The following is a 16,688-nucleotide window of genomic DNA, read 5'->3' on the forward strand; positions in this document are numbered from 1 at the left end:
AGGAAAACCATAATATGGGAGTAATGTCAGGACAGTGACTGTGTGGTCGGCGTTAACACACCATTGCTCCCTGTACTACACTCGATGGCCCACTTTGTTCCACGAGTCCCCTGTGGGCTTGCTGACGCCTCGGGACCGATCTTCCGCCACCTCGGGCCTTAGCACCTGACCCCTCTGCTTGGTGCTTGCCCCAGAGCTTCGCATGCCGGGCTCATCTTTCAGCTCAATGTCACTGCCTCATTCTTTCAGGGTCTGTCAGCCTGGCACTGCTTCGTGTAGCTGCGCTAGAACCTAAGTTGGGCGGAAGCAGGGCCGGGTCTATTCCTTCTCAGGATGTAGGCCTGCAGCAGGGTCCCTGACACGGAAGAGCGAATGAGTGATATGTGCTGATGTCCGCGTGCACCGTGCGGTCAGTTTCGAGCCCACACGTCCAGGGCACCGCAGGGGAGGAGCCACTAGGCCCAGGCAGTTCGGTTCCGCGGCGTGAGCGCGACAAGCGGCTCGCTCAGTTCACCGGGTCCCGCTGGGAACTGGCGCCACCGACCGCACCGGACCTAGGTCCCTGCAGCTAGGACCCGCTCGAGAGCCGGAAGCGCAACGGCCGAAGCTGCGGGACCTTCGCGGAGCCCACGTGCAGCCCGCGCAGGCGTCGGTGCATCGCGCTTCCGGAAGCCGTGCACTATGGGACTAGTAGTTCGCCGGCTGCGTCGGCCGCTTCCCCAAAGGGACGCATCCCGTGCGTGGCGGCCGCGCTGCATGTTGGGAGCTGTAGGCCCCGCGTGGCATACAGGGAGCCCTGTAGGGAGCACTTCACTTCCGGCACCTGCCACGCTTTGCCCCGCCGCTGCATGAATTCCGGGGACGCTGGCCCCACACTATACAAGAAGGCGACCCAAGACTGGCCTTCGTCTTTGCTGTGACGGCTGTGTGACTGGATAGGATGATGGCTTCTCCCGCGTCCTTATTGACCGAGCACCTCCTGACGTCACTCGGAGGCGCCCTCACGGCGCACGGCGCGCGACTCCCGGAGGCTTCTGGGTAGCGGATTAACCCCGCCCCTCGCGCCGGCGCTTTCCTTTTCCTTCCTGACGCCGCTGAGGTCGCACGCGCGAGGCCTCTCCGCAGCTGCTGAGTGAGTGGGGCGGTTGGGCTAGGCTGCGGGCCGGGCAGGGGCCCTAGCGGGCAGGCGGGGCGCAGGGCAGGGCCCGGGCCGGGCCTCGATGGGGACCCCAGGGCCGGGCCAGGCGCGGCCACGCTCGGGCCAGGGTGGGGGCGAGAGGCCTCTGGATAACGCCATGGTCCTCTTTTCCGGCCTCAGGATGCGTTACGTTGCCTCGTACCTGCTGGCAGCCCTCGGGGGCAATGCCTCCCCCAGCGCCAAGGACATCAAGAAGATTCTAGACAGCGTGGGCATCGAGGCGGACGACGACCGGCTCAACAAGGTAGCCGCCTGGGTGACACCGGCGACCCGATACTTTGCACGTAGTGCCTCCTCCTACCCGACGCCAGTTTTTCGTTTGGGAAAGTGGTTTGGGGAGGCCTGTGCCAGCTCTCGTGGTTATTTATCGGGTCGCTGCTTCGGGGCCCTGAGAGAGCCCCAAAGCAATAGCGAGAGTGAGGCACGCCCCGACCAGCATGGTTCAGTAGAAGCACAGTGGAAGTCTCGTATTTATAATGATTTCGTAACTTCTTTTCCTGAAAAACGTAGAAGAGAAAGTATTTGAAAGCTGGTCCATTTCACCGAATTTACTCAAGATGTTATTTTGACGGGTAGTAAGCCTGGACATTTTGCGTTCTTGGTAGCTTTAAAATGTGGTCCACGCTCCCCTTTGCAGCAAGTCTCAGTTCAGAGAATCCACCCGTGGGTAGTCACCGGTGTGCCGGGCGTCAGCCTAGAAGCTTCGGAGCGCTGGCTCACCGTGTGCTTCGGAGGCCACCCCTGCCCTGGCTCGAGAGGTGAAGTCCGTGGACTCGGCAGGGTCTCTGGTAACTGCTGGTTGTGGTTTTTCATTCTAGGTTATCAGTGAGCTGAGCGGAAAAAATATCGAAGACGTCATCGCCCAGGGTGAGGTTGTGACGAGCACTTTGCTTCTGCGGTCCATCCTAATTCCTGCCGGTCAGCTGTGGCCTGCCAGGTTTCGCTTGTGGACCAGAGCACCTTAGAAGCCTTTCCCCAAGCACAGCATTTGTGGGCTTGTGCCAGGGCGCTTCTAGACACCGGAGACGCTAGAGGGCGCCCGTGGGCTCCCGGGCCTGGATGCCCCGCCTGCAGTGTCTGGGCAACTGGGCCTTTGTAAACAGGCCTCACCCGTGTGCCCTCCGTGAGGGGGTTGGGAGCAGAGGCGGGTGTCAGGGATGACCGCAGGCCTTCCTCCCCCCTTTGCTGGGCAGATCGTTTTCTGGTGACGACAGGCTGGCGTTGATGGGACTTGTTTGGAAGTTGAGCTGTTAGGGCAGTCGCTCCTGTCCGTAGGCATGTGACAGACAAAGGACAAAGCCAGCCCAGTAAACAGTCTTTTGAGGTCATTGCTGGAGATGAACATCTCGACACTGGGGCAGCAGACTCGGTTCTTGCCTGGTTATAAACATGTTTGTCCAATTTGACCCTAGGCTAGGACGCTCCTATGATGACGCTTTCATGTCATCAGCCAGCTTCTTATGGACTGATTTCTGGAAGCTAGGTTCCCAAATAGGAAGTTGTGGAGGAGGGCTGTGTGGCAGAGCCTGGGAGATGAGTAAGCACCGTGGCCTAAGTCCACCCATGAGCCACTTGGGAGAACAGGGTGGCTGAGGACATTGGCACTGGGTGACAGGCCCAGTATATGGGGCAGACTGTCTCTTCCCTTCCCTGAAGTATCCTAGAGGCCGCTCTGGTCTCAACTCCCTTCTCTGGTGTCTGTAGGGATTGGCAAGCTGGCCCGTGTCCCTGCCGGTGGGGCTGTAGCCGTCACTGCGGCCCCAGGATCTGCGGCTCCTGCTGCTGGTTCTGCCCCGGCTGCAGGTAAGTGGAGGCTCAGGCAGCTGTCGCTGCGATGCGCTGGGGTCTGGGCACCTGGCCTGCAGTGCAGACCGTGCTCACCATGGCCTTTGTTCCCCACAGCAGAGGAGAAGAAGGACGAGAAGAAGGAGGAGTCGGAGGAGTCGGATGATGACATGGGATTTGGCCTGTTTGATTAGTGTCCTGCTCCCATGAATAAAGCCCTTTTTACAGATCTCTGAGTGGCCCAGTCTCCTATAGGCAGAGGTGGGGCTCCCAGGGAGGAGGAGCTACTGCCCGAAGAGCTGGGGGGTAACAATGCAGGGATCTGGTGCAGAGTAAGCACTTGGGATGGGGGATACTCCTGTGGGTCTTGGGTGTTGCCAAGCCTCGCGCAGGGTCAAGGAGGGTCACGAACCCCCTTCTGGGCATGGTCCTGGCTCCTGAGAGCTGCCAAGGCTTCTCATGAAGTGAAGCCCTCGGGGACACTCGTGAAAGCTTCCAAAGCAGCACTGGGTGGTCTGCACTGCTCTGGGAGGTAGCCCATGGGCCAAGGCCAGCAGCCCTCTCAAGATTGGTGGGGTTCCTGTTACACAAGAGGCGCGGCGGGTGTGTGGTTCTTTAGGTTCCCCTGCGGCAGTTGGGGCCGGGCTCCCGACAGTGCCCCCAGCTCCACTTCAACCCCCAGGCAGCTTGGGTGCGCCCTCACCCGAGCCTCATTGACCCGGTTGTCTGACGTGCCTTTACCTGCTGTGCCGAGCAGGTGTGGAAGTGGTTCGTGGCTGGGCTTAGCCCACGGCGCTTGCTCGAGTCTTAGGGTGGGCCTGCCCATGTCCCGCTCACCAGGCTCTGGCCTGGATGTGGGCCAGAGGGCCTGCCTCTGCCCACGCGGGTGCCATCCTGGCCTTGCAACTGTAGTCCTCTGGGACTTCAGCCTCGGCCAGGCCACTTAGTAGACCCCTGCTCCCCGCCAAAGCCTCTGCGTCCACACCTGGTCTGGGGGTGTGGTGTGTGCAGGGCCCGCCCTGTGGGCTGGTGTTCAGTGTCAGTACAGCAGCGGGGGGGCCCCAGGGAAGGAGTGATTATGGCCTATGAGGGAAGGGCAGGGCCCCTCTGGTTACCCGGAAGAACAGGAAGTAGGGGACCTGGGCTGTGGGGGAGGACGTAGACACCCTGCTCTGGGTGGGCGGGACACGGGGTCAAGATAAGTGAGGATCACTGTAGGGATCCTGGCAGCATGTAGTGCAGGGGCAACGTGGGGTGGGGTGACTGGTGGTGGCCCTGGGCTAGGGTAGAGGGCCCCTCAGAGTAGTAACCCTGAGTCCAAGGGCCCTGTGTGGGCCAAAGGACACCATGGGAGTGGGGGCAGGGCACTGGCCTGGCAGACTCAGACACCTCGGTTCTCTGGGCCCAACCAGGATTCCAGGAAGAGCTGTCCTGTTCTGGCTCCAGAGCTGACAGTCCCAGAGGCTTGGAGGGAGGCTGTGTACCCAAAACAGTTCAGCCCTGGTGTGGAAATGGGGGCAGAGTTCTCCCCGCAGTGGGGCAGCCTCACCCCCAAGGCCCCATGGCCCTTTGGAGGCAGGGAGGGCGGGTACTCCAGCCTCTCCCTGGAGTGGGTCAGGAGTGAACCTTCTGAGGTCCGTGGCTCAGCCTGCACTGCTCAGCTCCCCTCTTTCTGTTCGCCCTAGTGAACCCCTGGACTTTCCAGGCCTGCCTTGGGGTTCTGCCCCATCCGCATTGGGTCACACTTTACACTCCTGCGGCCTCCATCAGCACCCCCCACGGCGTAGTCACTCAGGGTGATCATGCTGATGGGGCCACACCCTCAGCACTCCATCCAAGGCATTCGGGGCGTGGGGTCCCATGTGCTGTGCAGAGAGAACAAGTCTTTAAGTCAAATTCCATGAGAGCCCCCGCCATCCCGCCCGCCCTCTCCCAGTGCCTGGGCCCTGGGTCCCCTCTCCTCAGCCCCCCACCCATGGCCTTCACACATGTTGGGTGGCCCTGGAGAGCTGTACCCTTTCTGAGATAACTGCACCTGCACACCCCATCACCTGTTTTATCCTCATTTTGACCTTATGTTAACATCTGCCACCACCACCCCTAATAGGACTGGGCGGGTTGACTTTGCTCACTGCTCTGTCCTGTGCTGGCCCCCATGCTAGGCACATCGTCAGTGCCAAGTATGGTACCTGACAGCACAGAGGCTGAGGACTGGACAGCATGACCCTAGATGGCCGTGTCTCCGGGAGGCTGTGCTCTGGCTCCTGGGCCTGGGCAGGGGTCTGCAGCCCTGCCTCTAGCTGAGTCCTGAGCTGAGCTCCTGCCTGGGGAGTGAGTGCTCCTGAGAACAGAGCACACTGCCTCCCACTGCCCAAGCATAGACCAGCCCCAGGTTGGGGGCTGGGGTAGGGTGCAGGGGGCTGGGGCCTGGCTGGCTACTGGATACGAGCCAAGCTAGGTCCTGCTCCACAGACAGTCCCAGGGAAAAATGCGGAACAGGGTGGTGGCATCACTGGGAGTGCTCCACCTGCTGGGGCAGTCAGTCTGGGCTGGGCAGGGCCCTCGTCTCACCCAAGGAGACCCCACGGCCTGAGGAGACTGGGGGAGACGCAGGTAGAACCCAGGTTAGTGCCCAGGTGCGGAGGGGCTGCGGGTGGTGAAGGGAAGGGAGGGGCGTCGGGGAGGGGGGCGGCGTGGACGCCAGGTGTGGTCCGCGGCGCTGGTGTTAGCTCTGGAAGTTGTGTGATTCGCATCCGGCCATGGATGTCTGTGGGTCGGTCTGTGGATGAGTCATGGATCTTGGGGGTCCCCAGCCTGGGGAGCGGGTGTTGTAGGCGGACCCCAGGGAGGGGGTGGTGGCTGCTCAGACACCAAGGCCCTCTCCTCGTGGGTGTCCAGATTTGTACGAGGCTCCCAGGCCCACAGACTCCGGGCGGTCCGGGCCTGAGCTCGCCCCTCCCCACACCGCTAGCCACTGTGTGTCCATTCCCGTCACCCAAGATGGGAAGGGAGGGAAGGCGGCAGGAGGCCGGGGACGTGGACGCACCGGTGTCGCGGCTCAAGACCCGCGGACCGGGCCTCCGGGGAGAGGGCTCAGGGCCTAGGTGGGCCTCCAGGGAGGAATTCCTGGGTCGGGGGCGAGCCTCTGGGGAGGGCGGTCTCAGGCCCCAGGTGGGTTTCGGCCTGGGGGCGGGGCTTCGGGGCCTCCCGAGGGTGCGGCCGTTCCCCGCGCGCCCTGATGGGGCCGCGTGTGTAGGTTCCGCCCCGCGTCGACCCCGCCCACTCCCTGAAAACTCCATCTCCGCCACCTCCTAGCGCAGCGTCGCCGCCTCCACTGGCGGTGACTTGGAGTTAGAGCGACCGCTAACCGGCCGGCCAGGCCCAGAGCGAGCGGCGAGCGCGCGGCGCACAGCGAGGCCGGCCATCGGCGGAGCCCGGGCCGGCAGGCCGCCGCGATGTTCCCCAAGGAGGCGACGTTCCCCCGGGAGACGACGTGGAACATCTCGTTCGCGGGCTGCGGCTTCCTAGGCGTCTACCACATCGGCGTGGCCTCCTGCCTCCGCGAGCACGCGCCCTTCCTGGTGGCCAACGCCACGCACATCTACGGCGCCTCGGCTGGGGCGCTCACGGCCACGGCGCTGGTCACCGGGGCCTGCCTGGGTGAGCGGGGCCGGCGGATGGGGCCTGGCGGATGTTCGAGAGCGCACAGCGCCCCTCTGTGTCCGGCGCTGGGAAGCCGGCCGGGTCTCGGGTCCAACCCGGCGCCGGCCAGGGGCGGGGCCTGGTTTGTTTTGCTCCGAGAGTACCCTGGCCCGGCGCGCTTCCGGGGCCGAGGCTGCCACCCAGGGCCCGCCTCTCGGGAGCAGAGGTTGGGGGCGGGCAGGTGCAGCAGAACTATTTTACTGGAAAGAGAAAGTGACTCGGGGGCGGGACCGGGAAAGCCGGGGGGAGGGGCCTAAGCCGCCCCCTCCTCCCGGGCATGGGACTAGGTACTGGCGGTCACTGTGTCCTGCGGCCTGGTATGGGGAGTGGCCTCTGAAGAACAGTCTAGGCCTAAGGGCCCCTGGAGCAGGAGCCTGGCAGATCGGACCGGAGCACAGCAAGCTTTCTCTCACGCAGTTCCTTCTTGTGTACGGCCTACCGCGGGGCTGGGTCCCCAGCTGTGGCCCACTATTTTTGCCCCTTCCATGGGACGCAGGTGTCTCTGGCCTCTCCAGCCCCGTGGTCGGGAGTGCAGGTGTCTGAGTGTGCCAACACAGACTCTGCTCACACACAGGCTTCCGTGGGGGCGCATGAAAGTGGTGTCTGCAGCACAGCGAGTATTTCAGGAGTCCTGGGACCGCTGCCCAGCCCCCAGCCTGCTAGGGCAGCCAAGGTGACAGAGGGGTCATCAGTGCTCTGCCCAGCAAGAGCCTGTGGCGGGTTGTCCCCTGTCTCTTCAGGGGTGGGGTAGAAGGAGCACAGCTCTACATTTTTGGGACCTGGGGGGGTCTACCACTGTGGCCCTGACCCCTCCCTCTACGGAGCCCTTCTCACCAGTGCTCTCAGTCCCCATGCTTGCCGCAGGACACACCTAGGCCCCTGTGCCCAGTTGAGGACATGGCTCCCACAGCAGCTCCCCACCCCATACCCAAGAATCCTCTTTCTCACTTGTAGTCTTGGGCACCTGGCGCCACACTGCCCACTCCTGACCCAGGCAGTGGTCCTGGGAGAGGGCACAGTCCTCAGCACCTCCCGAAGGCCCTCCTGCCCCTGACCACCCCTGGGCCTGCCTCCATTCTGGCTTTGTCCTAGGTTGGCACCCATGGCCCTCAAGAGGAGTGTTGGGGGGTCGCTTGCACTTGGTCTCAGTGGGACACAGTGTTGCTTTCCAGGGGCGGTGGGGCCCCATCATTTCTCGCCTTATGCCACCAGGCCTGTGGGCCCCCTGGGCTGCGCTGGGCTTTGCGGGTCTGGATCTGGCCAAGTGGGTGAAGGCTGAAGCTGGTCAGAGTTGCGTCCTTGCCTCCCCACCTCCAGGGCTGGTGCCACCTGAGGCCAAGCCCAGTGACTCATGGGCCAGAGCAAACTGTTGGGAAACACAGGGCAGAGGGCAAGCCCAGCCCCAGCTGGCCAGCCCTCACCGTCTGGCCTCCCAGGAGTAATGGCTTGCCCCTCCCCCCGCAGGGGCAGGAGGCAAAAGTCTCAACTGTGGGCCAAGTCCCCTGGTGGATGCAGATTCCTCCCGAGTGGATGGGGTGCCAGGGGCCGTGGGGCCCTGGGCATGGAGCCATGGGGCTGTGCCGGCCCCTGACCCTTGGCCCTGCCGCCCCCAGGTGAGGCTGGTGCCAACATCATCGAGGTGTCTAAGGAGGCCCGGAAGCGGTTCCTGGGCCCGCTGCACCCCTCCTTCAACCTGGTGAAGACCATCCGTGGCTGCCTGCTGAGGACCCTGCCGGCTGACAGCCATGAGCGCGCCAGCGGCCGCCTGGGCATCTCCCTGACCCGTGTGTCGGACGGCGAGAATGTCATTATATCCAACTTCAACTCCAAGGATGAGCTCATCCAGGTGGGCCCTGATGAGGTCGCACCAGGGGTGCAGCTGAACCCAGAGGCCCCTGCTCACTGCCCCTCTCTGTCCCTGCCTGCAGGCCAATGTCTGCAGCACGTTCATCCCTGTGTACTGTGGCCTCATCCCTCCCTCCCTCCAGGGCATCGTAAGTACCCCTTGGGCACCTTTCTTGGGCGCCATGAGTCTGCTACTGTGGGCTGTGGGGGGAGGGGATGGAGGAGAAGGCCGTCTGTGCCCCCCAGCCCCTCACTCCCGCCACCGCCTGTTGCCTCACTGCCCCCAGTTACTCAAGAGCCCGGCCAGCAACGGGCAGTGCACACTTCCTGTGGCCGCCCCGCCCCGTCCCGTCTGGCCGTTTTTCAGGGCACAGGCAGGCCTGTAACCAGTGCCCAGTGGATGGAAAGCTCAAGTGGGACTGCCACTGGGTGGGGCTCGAGGTGGCCCAGTAGGGTGGCCAGCTCGCCCTGCAGGCTCCTCGCCCTGTGACCACCTCTGTCCCTGCCACCGCAGCGCTATGTGGATGGTGGCATCTCGGACAACCTGCCGCTCTATGAGCTCAGGAACACCATCACAGTGTCTCCCTTCTCGGGCGAGAGCGACATCTGCCCACAGGACAGCTCCACCAGTATCCACGAGCTCCGGGTGACCAACACCAGCATCCAGTTCAACCTGCGCAACCTCTACCGCCTCTCCAAGGCCCTGTTTCCACCGGAGCCCATGGTGAGTGCGTGCCGCCAGGCAGCAGCCTGCCAGCCTCGCCTCACTTAGTGCCGGGGGCTGGAGCTGCCCTGCACCCCATCCTGGGTGACCAGGGTGGGGCGGGGATCCGGACTGCCTCTCCCAAGGGCCGGGGAGGAGTGCCGTGGCCTGCGCACCTCGCCCCTGAGGCCAGCCTGTCCAGCCTCTGTACAGCGGGAATCTCGGCCGGGACTGCTTAGCTTAGCGGTGGGGAAAGGCGGGCGTGCAGGGAGGCCAGGACTCTGGGGGCTGGGCAGGGCCTGCCCGAGATGCTGACCCTGTTCACCCCTCCCCTGCCTCAGGTGCTGCGGGAGATGTGCAAGCAGGGCTATAGGGACGGCCTGCGCTTCCTGCGGAGGAACGGTGCGTGGCCGGCCCCAGGGAGGAGTGGGGCTCTGCACCCAGCTCCTGAGCTGACCACCTGTTTGGCTCTTCCCACCTAGGTCTCCTGAACAGGCCCAACCCCCTGCTGGCACTACCCTCTGCCTGCCCCCATGTCGCCGAAGACAAGGACAAGGAGAAGACCGTGGTGGCCGTGGAGAGGGCCCGAGTGGAAGGCCACTTGCAGCGGCCAGAGGAGGACCGCATCCTGGACCATCTGCCTGCGAGGCTCAATGAGGGTGTGTACAGGGGTGGGGCAGTGTGGGCTGGGCTCCACTGTCCCCAGCGCCCCGACAACCCCCTCCTGACCCCCTCCCGCCCCGCCTCCAGCCCTGCTGGAGGCCTGTGTGGAGCCCAAGGACCTGCTGAGCACCCTGTCCAACATGCTGCCAGTGCGCCTGGCCACCGCCATGATGGTGCCCTACACCCTGCCGCTGGAGAGTGCCGTGTCCTTCACCATCCGGTACAGGTTGGGGGCGGGAGGCGAGCTCCGGCCCAAACTTAGGGTCATCCTTGAGTGGTGGTCACCTCAGGTTGGGGGTGATGAAGAGAATCCTTGTCAGGGTTCCCAGAAACCAGGGCAGACACAGGGCCAAGGGTGGGGGGTGCACGGGCATGCGTTCCAGGCCGCCGCCCGAGGCCATGCCTCCCACCCTGCCCTAGCTTGCTAGAGTGGCTGCCTGACGTCCCAGAGGACATCCGGTGGATGAAGGAGCAGACAGGCAGCATTTGCCAGTACCTGGTGATGCGTGCCAAGAGGAAGCTGGGCAGCCACCTGCCCTCCAGGTGAGCCCCGAACCGCGTGCTCACCGGAGCCACAGCTTCACTTTAGAGGCCCGCCCACTAAAGTCTGCCCCCCCTCCGCCCCTCCCTCCTCCCCGGCTTGCAGGCTGTCGGTGGAGATGGAGCTGCGCCGCGCCCGGTCGCTGCCCTCCGTGCCACTGTCCTGCGCTGCCTACAGTGAAGCGCTGCCGGGCTGGATGCGCAACAACCTCTCGCTGAGGGACGCGCTGGCCAAGTGGGAGGAGTGTCAGCGCCAGCTGCTGCTCAGCCTCTTCTGCACCAACGTGGCTTACCCGCCGGATGCCCTGCGCATGCGCAGCCCCGCCTGTCCCTCCCCCGCGCCCCCGCAGCACCCTCCTGGCTTGCCCCCTTGCTGAGTGCCCCTGCTCCTGCCTTCCCAGCCCCCTGGGGTCCCAGTGCTGAGGGCCAGGACCCCAGCTTCCCTGCCCCATGAGGCGGGGCCCTGGGGCCGGCTGAGATCCCCCTCCCTGGTTTCTAGTTCCCCTGTGGAGTGAGGAGATGGGGGCGCCCCCAGCTGGCAGAGGGACTTTGCTGTTAACCCCACCCCCAGCGACTCCCTTGCTGCGCTGAGTAGGCAGGGGTGTGGGACAGAGGGCCCCTCACCTGTGCCTTCATCTTCCCCTCTCAGGCCCCACCCTAGGGCGGGGCGGGGACCCAGGCTGGGGGCCCTCAGCCCGCCGCCCCCGCCGTCAGTGCAGTATTACTCCCGAGAACTTTGCACCTGCCGCTCCCTCTGCGTTTTTCATTTTTTTGCTGAAGAATGTGTGAAGAGTTATTTATTTTCGCCAAAGCACATGGAATAAAGGCCACAGCTCAGCCCCTGCGTCCTCCTTGTATGCGACCCCTTCCCCGGCTGACCCGTGTCTGTCAGCTTCAAGGGTCCCCTCTCCTTGAACCTGGCATTCGAGCCTGGGGCTGCCCCTGAGCTTCCCCTGGCCTCCTGGGTTGCAACCCGCTTCTCTACTTTCCCCCACTTTGCTCTGTGGCCTGCTGGCTGACCCTGGGGCACAGCTCTTCAAGAGCCAGGGGAAATATCTGAGACCAAGATTCTTGCTAAATAAAAAACGGAAAAATGTTTACAAAAGGTGGCGTCTGCACGTCCACTCCATGGTGACAGGAGCGCAAGGCTGACTCTCAGGCTGCGGACGCGGAGGTTGCTGGGGGCCGGCTCAGGCCTGCTCCACTTTGGGCATGTGGCCCAAGGCTCTGCGTGAGATGCTGGGCCTCCCGGTGTCATGGCAAGCCTCGCTGGCCAGGTGCACACATGCCCTGTCCCCCGTCCTCCTCTTCACTCACAGGGTACCCAGTCTCCTGCCGGTACATAAGAGGGGCCTGGAGTGTGGGGCAGGGTGAGGTCTGAGCTGAAGGGGGCTGGGCCTTGTTTTGGGAGATGCAAGGTTTCCTGAAAGTGCCCTCTATTCTGGGCAGTGGGAGGGCATTTGACTAGCTCTCCTTGGTGACCCAAAGGGCCTGGGGCGAGGGTGCCGGAGCAGAGCCAGGCCCACAGCTAGCTGCCCAGAGCACTTGGTCCTGCTCAGCCTGGCCCCACCTGCCTCCTCCCCCAGGCTGGGGCGGCGGCGGTGGCGGTGTGGTAGCGGTGGCAGCCCCCAGCCAACAATAACGGTTGGTGGTGGGACTGCAGGACTGGGCGAGCCGGCTGGGCAGGTCCCTGGAGTGCGTGTGTGCCAGGGGCCACCCCCCTCACAGTCTCAAGGTCCTGTCCTATCAGACCAACCTGTTCTAGTTCAGCAGGATCCCAGGCCCCTGAAGAAGCAGAGGCCTCCAGACCCCTGTGCTGCCGGGGCTGCCCGGTGGGGCCAGCCCCTCAGGTGGGTGCAGGGCCAGGCCCGTTCTGCAGAGGGGACCCTGGGGAAGAGGATGGGATTTCTCCCCCAGCAGGAAGGTCACAGGCAGGCTCCACCCAGTGGGAAAATCGCTCCTCTCAGCTCTACCCCAAGGCGAACCTAACAGAGTACTGGGGGGGGGGCTGCTGTGGGGGTACCCCTAGCCCTCACCCTGACTCACTGCCCTCACAGGGCACCGGCATTCGTGCTGCCGACTTAAATACCACTTTCTAGTATATTACATGAGTATTGTTGAAAAATGGGGTAAATCACACCAGCAAGGTGTGGGGGAGGAAGGAGAGACCCCCAGTCCTGGAGCCAACCTCTGAAAACCTGTCTCTCTCTGCGTCCTGCGTGCTGCTTGCTTCTTACACATAATTTTTGGCGGCTTAAGTCAGAGTCCTCAGGACAACGCCCCCCTCCTCGCCCTGGCCCTGCTCAGGGAGGGTCCTCAGGTGCGGGTCATCTCTGCCCCACTGCGGGCTGCGGCTCCGCCCGGGTCGGGGGCGGGTAAGGTGTGGGGCGACAGCCTGGGCCGCCCGGGCCGCGCCGAGAGGCGGGGACACGGCTACAGCAGCGGCGGGGCCCCGCCCGGAGCCGGTCCACGCCGGGGTCTCGGTGCTGCAGGGCAGAGGGAGCTGCTCCGGGTCCGCGCCCCCAGCCGTCGCCACTTTTCCTAGAGGACCGGCCGGTGCGGCGGCGCAGCTTACAGGTAAGTGCTGTGCGGGTCCCGCCGCTCGCCCGGCCCGCCGCTCGCCACAGGGCGCGCCGACCCTCGCACGTAGTGGTCAGGGACTCCGGGGCCCCTCGGGGCAGGCCGCGCAGCAGCGGGGCAGCGGCGGCTCGACCCCCGGGGGGCGGGGGCGCGGGCGCCTTTACCCACCCGCTCGCCGGGTCCGGCCGCAGCGCAGCTTCCGGCAGGGGTGGACTTCTGGTCCCCAGGAGCCCGCGAGCCGCCGGGGGGGTGGCGCCCGGTCCAGGAGAGGCGACGGGCAGAGGGGAGAGGTCTCTCTGGTGCCGTGCTCCCCCCTCTCGCCCTCCCTCGGACCTGCCCTCTTTAGAGAGCGCGCCCCTCCTCGCCCCTAGGAATAGGGCGGCGGGGTGCGAATCACGCCCGGAACTGAGGGGAGAGAGGACCTCAGACCCAGGTGTGGGGGTGTCGCCATGCTGGGGGTTGGCTTTGGGAAATCCTGGCCCAGGGCGCTGTGGGAACGACAGGTGGCTTGGGTTTGGGGCGGGGTGCCCCCGGGGAGCGACGCCCCGCGGAGGTTCCGGGACCTGGAGGGCTCACCTGGAGGAAGGAATGGCCTAGTGCTAGGCGGAGGGTCTGTTGAGCCTTGGGGTATTCGTGAGAAGGGCCATGGAAGGCACCCTGTCCCAGGCCGGACCCTGCACCTGCACCCTGGGGGCCTGGCGCCTGCTGGGAGGGGCTGGGCAGGGAGGAGGAGCTTGCTACCCAGCAGCCAGCTGGCTGGAGGGGAGGGCCTCTGATGCCCAGAGTAGGGGCTGAGGATCAGGCAGGATGGGCTGAGTGCTCCCACTGGCCCAGCCGGGTCAGCGCCATGGGCCCTGTCTCCATGTCCCCAACTCCAGGACCTGTTCGACTCCTCCCCTGCTGACCACTCCCTCAGCCAAGCTCTCTGCCCTCAGCTGCCAGAAGCCCCCATCTCACTGTCCACCACGAGGTCTTCTGTAGCGCCCGCCCACACACACTGAGATCACCCCTCTACCCAGTGAGTCCTGTCCTGGGCTCCCTCCTGGGCCCGCCGCTCCTAGCCCCTTGGGCAGTCCCCACAGGCCCTGAGCCTGCAGCACGACCCCCCGAACTGGCCAGACCCTTTCCCCAGCTGCGCCCTCTCTGGACCTGCGCCTTGCCTTCCTCCACCTTCCCACCTGGGGCCAGGAGGACCTTCTGCTCACGCCCGGCTCCTCGTGGAGGCAGTTTAGCCCTCACGCCTCACACCTCACCCTCTCTCTGCCTTTCCTTCTCCCCTGAGCTCTGCTCAGGGCCTGACTCCTGGCTTCGCAGAAGCCAAGGGCCGAGAACCCTCTTTCATGGCCAGCCCTGGGAAGCCTGGGGCTGGAGAGGCCCAGGAGGAGGAAGGGGAGCAAGAGGGGGGCTCCGTGGGGCGACGGGCAGCCATGCTGGCGCAGGCCCAGGAACTGTTTCTGCTGTGTGACAAGGAGGCCAAGGGTTTCATCACCCGGCACGACCTGCAGGTGAGTCCCCCATCCCAAGAGGATGCCCCAGCCCAGAACTACCTTGGCTACTCAGCCCTGCATCCTTGTCTGGTTAGGCCTTGCAGAGCGACCTGCGCCTCACGCCCGAGCAGCTGGAGGCTGTGTTTGAAAGTCTAGACCAGGCCCGCACAGGCTTCCTCACTGCCCGAGAGTTCTGCCTCGGCCTGGGTGAGCCCCGCCCTCATCGTCCCCACCCTGCCCCCCACCCATGACCCTCCACTGGCCCATGTGGGCTCTGCGGGGCCCACAGCCTGTGCCTCACCATTGCCACCCTGGGAACACGTACTGGTGTCCGTATACACAGGCGTCACAGGAAGGCGCCACGGGCAGTCCCCCAGCTGCTGCGGTGTGTGTGAAGCTGACCCTTTTGCTCCCCCATCCCCCTCCCCTGCCAAACCCAGGTGGGGCTGGAAGCCAGCCGTCCATTCTGGCCGGAGCCCAGCTGTCACCTCCCATTCCCAGGCCAAGAATTAAACCAGAATAAGGAAGAAAAACAGGAAACTGGGCTCAGAGAAAGGGCAGGATATGTGTGTGTGTGTGGGGGGGGTGGTGGCGAGAGGAGGCTGAGCAGAGTGGTAACTCACAGCCCTGGTCATCTCTCCCTCCCATGCCAACAGGGAAGTTTGTGGGAGTGGAGTCGGCCCAGGGCGCACTGCCCTCCAGGGCTTCTGAGGAGACCTTTGAGTCAGGCTGGTCAGAGGTGCAAGGCATGGGGGCCTTCCTGGAGGAAGAGGAGGAAGAGGAGGAGGAGCGGTTTTTCGCAGCGCTGGAGCAGCTGGGCGTGGCCCCGGTCCTGGGCGAGTGAGTCCGTGCTGGCGCTGCCCCCAGCTCCCTCGCCTGTGACCTCTGTCTGCATGCTGCTTGTCCACCTCGCCTGCACTTCTGCACAGAGTCCCCAGGCCGAGTCTGGCCCAGCAGTTCTGTCTCAGCTGCAACAACCTGGGAGAGGCCAGGCGTGATTTCCCGCAGAATTTGCATTTTAGGAGGCAGTAGCCACGGCTGCGGTGAGGAGGGGCAGCGCGGGGCACATGGCCTGTACACGCCCGCACAGCCCCACTGTACACACGACCCCTCGCTGCCACCCCAGCCCCGCACACGCACATAGACCAGGCAGGGGCATGAGCACCCAGGAGAGGAATGCTCTGCATGCGGGAAACGTGCTTGGCTTGCCCAGGGCTGCAGGGGTCACCTTCCGGGAACTCAGGGAGCTCCCGCTTCATCTTCAGCCCCTGCTCACCTCTCCAGGCAGCGGGTGGTGCGGACGCTCTGGACCCGGCTGCAGCGCGAGCGGCCGGAGCTGCTGGGCTTCTTCGAGGACGTTCTGATGCGTGCGTCGGCCTGCCTGGAGGAGGCGGCCCGAGAACGGGACGGCCTAGAGCAGGCGTTGCGGCGGTGAGGGCTGGGGACCAGGACGGGGCTCCGGGAGGCGGTAGGGGCTGGAGCTGGGGCTGGGGAATGTAGTGCTGGTAGGTTCTAAGCAGCAGCGTCACCCCGGGTCCTTCGAAGGCGGGAGAGCGAGCACGAGCGAGAGGTGCGGTGTCTGTACGAGGAGACAGAACAGCAGCTCCGCGAGCAGCGCCAGCGCCTGCGGAGTCAGGTGGGCCCGCAGCCCCGCCCCCGCCCAGCCCAATCCCAGACACGGGTGTCGCCGGGCTCCGTCTTTTCTGACCCCTGCCCCTCTGAGGCCCGCGGAGGCTCAGATGTCCCCGGTGCGTCCCAGGACCTCCCCCGGGAGGAGTGGAGAGGCTGTCTGGAGCTGGAGCTGCAGAGCCGCGAGCAGGAGCTAGAACGCGCCAGCCTGCGGCAGCGGGAGGTGAGCGGCCGCCGGCCCACTCCGCTGGGAAGGGTTGCAGACCGGCCCAGCCCATGCCCCCATCTCCATCGTCACCTTGCACTCCCTGGTATCCTCGAGGTCCCCTGTGCCACAGTATCCCCAGCCTCGGACTGTTGGGAGTCAGGGGCAAACCAGCAAACCCGGGGAAGAGGGTGGGTCCTCCCCAGCCTCGATTCCCCCACGACTCCCCAGTTGGAACAGCAGCTGCAGGCCCGGGCCACGGAGCAGCTGGAGGCGCAGGCGCAGAACGCCCAGTTGTGGCTGGCCAACGAGGCGCTGCGGACGCAGCTGGAGGGGGCGCAGGAGCAGCTC

The 16,688-nt window shown here is 64.9% G+C and overlaps 3 protein-coding genes and 1 non-coding gene across 5 annotated transcripts in view; all 4 read left to right on the top strand.

The window, feature by feature from the left end:
* Positions 1–971: 971 nt before the first annotated feature.
* RPLP2 (ribosomal protein lateral stalk subunit P2) lies at positions 972–3,212 on the top strand. Of its 2 annotated transcripts, none has more exons than XM_011380796.2 (5): positions 972–1,132; positions 1,319–1,442; positions 2,017–2,065; positions 2,903–3,001; positions 3,101–3,212. In XM_011380796.2, exons 2-5 carry the CDS (start codon positions 1,320–1,322, stop codon positions 3,175–3,177), a joined length of 348 nt encoding a protein of 115 aa, XP_011379098.1. In that variant the 5' UTR covers positions 972–1,132; position 1,319; the 3' UTR covers positions 3,178–3,212. The 2 variants fall into 2 exon arrangements, with proteins under 2 accessions (XP_011379098.1, XP_023379511.1); XM_023523743.1 differs by having other exon boundaries at positions 3,104–3,212.
* On the top strand, positions 2,095–2,220 carry LOC111731893. Its single transcript, XR_002777365.1, has one exon. It is a non-coding gene; the product is annotated as a small nucleolar RNA SNORA52 (small nucleolar RNA).
* A 3,070-nt stretch (positions 3,213–6,282) lies between the features above and the next one.
* Positions 6,283–11,541, top strand: PNPLA2 (patatin like phospholipase domain containing 2). The gene is made up of 9 exons (XM_011380797.2): positions 6,283–6,643; positions 8,299–8,531; positions 8,614–8,679; positions 9,045–9,254; positions 9,575–9,635; positions 9,716–9,892; positions 9,984–10,116; positions 10,317–10,439; positions 10,543–11,541. The coding sequence occupies exons 1-9, from the start codon at positions 6,439–6,441 to the stop codon at positions 10,811–10,813; spliced, it is 1,479 nt and encodes a 492-aa protein (XP_011379099.1). The 5' UTR covers positions 6,283–6,438; the 3' UTR covers positions 10,814–11,541.
* Positions 11,542–12,865: 1,324 nt separating this feature from the next.
* CRACR2B (calcium release activated channel regulator 2B) overlaps positions 12,866–16,688 on the top strand; it is a 7,170-nt gene continuing 3,347 nt past the window's right edge. Inside the window, exons 1-8 of the mRNA XM_011380817.2 lie at positions 12,866–13,013; positions 13,895–14,521; positions 14,599–14,710; positions 15,160–15,343; positions 15,788–15,934; positions 16,049–16,139; positions 16,263–16,355; positions 16,569–16,684. Coding sequence (XP_011379119.1) covers positions 14,357–14,521; positions 14,599–14,710; positions 15,160–15,343; positions 15,788–15,934; positions 16,049–16,139; positions 16,263–16,355; positions 16,569–16,684 — 908 coding nt within the window. The 5' untranslated portion in view covers positions 12,866–13,013; positions 13,895–14,356. The remainder of the gene's footprint in view (positions 13,014–13,894; positions 14,522–14,598; positions 14,711–15,159; positions 15,344–15,787; positions 15,935–16,048; positions 16,140–16,262; positions 16,356–16,568; positions 16,685–16,688) is intronic.

Source organism: Pteropus vampyrus, unplaced genomic scaffold (assembly GCF_000151845.1).
Source record: "Pteropus vampyrus isolate Shadow unplaced genomic scaffold, Pvam_2.0 Scaffold405, whole genome shotgun sequence".
NCBI classification, from domain to species: domain Eukaryota; kingdom Metazoa; phylum Chordata; class Mammalia; order Chiroptera; family Pteropodidae; genus Pteropus; species Pteropus vampyrus.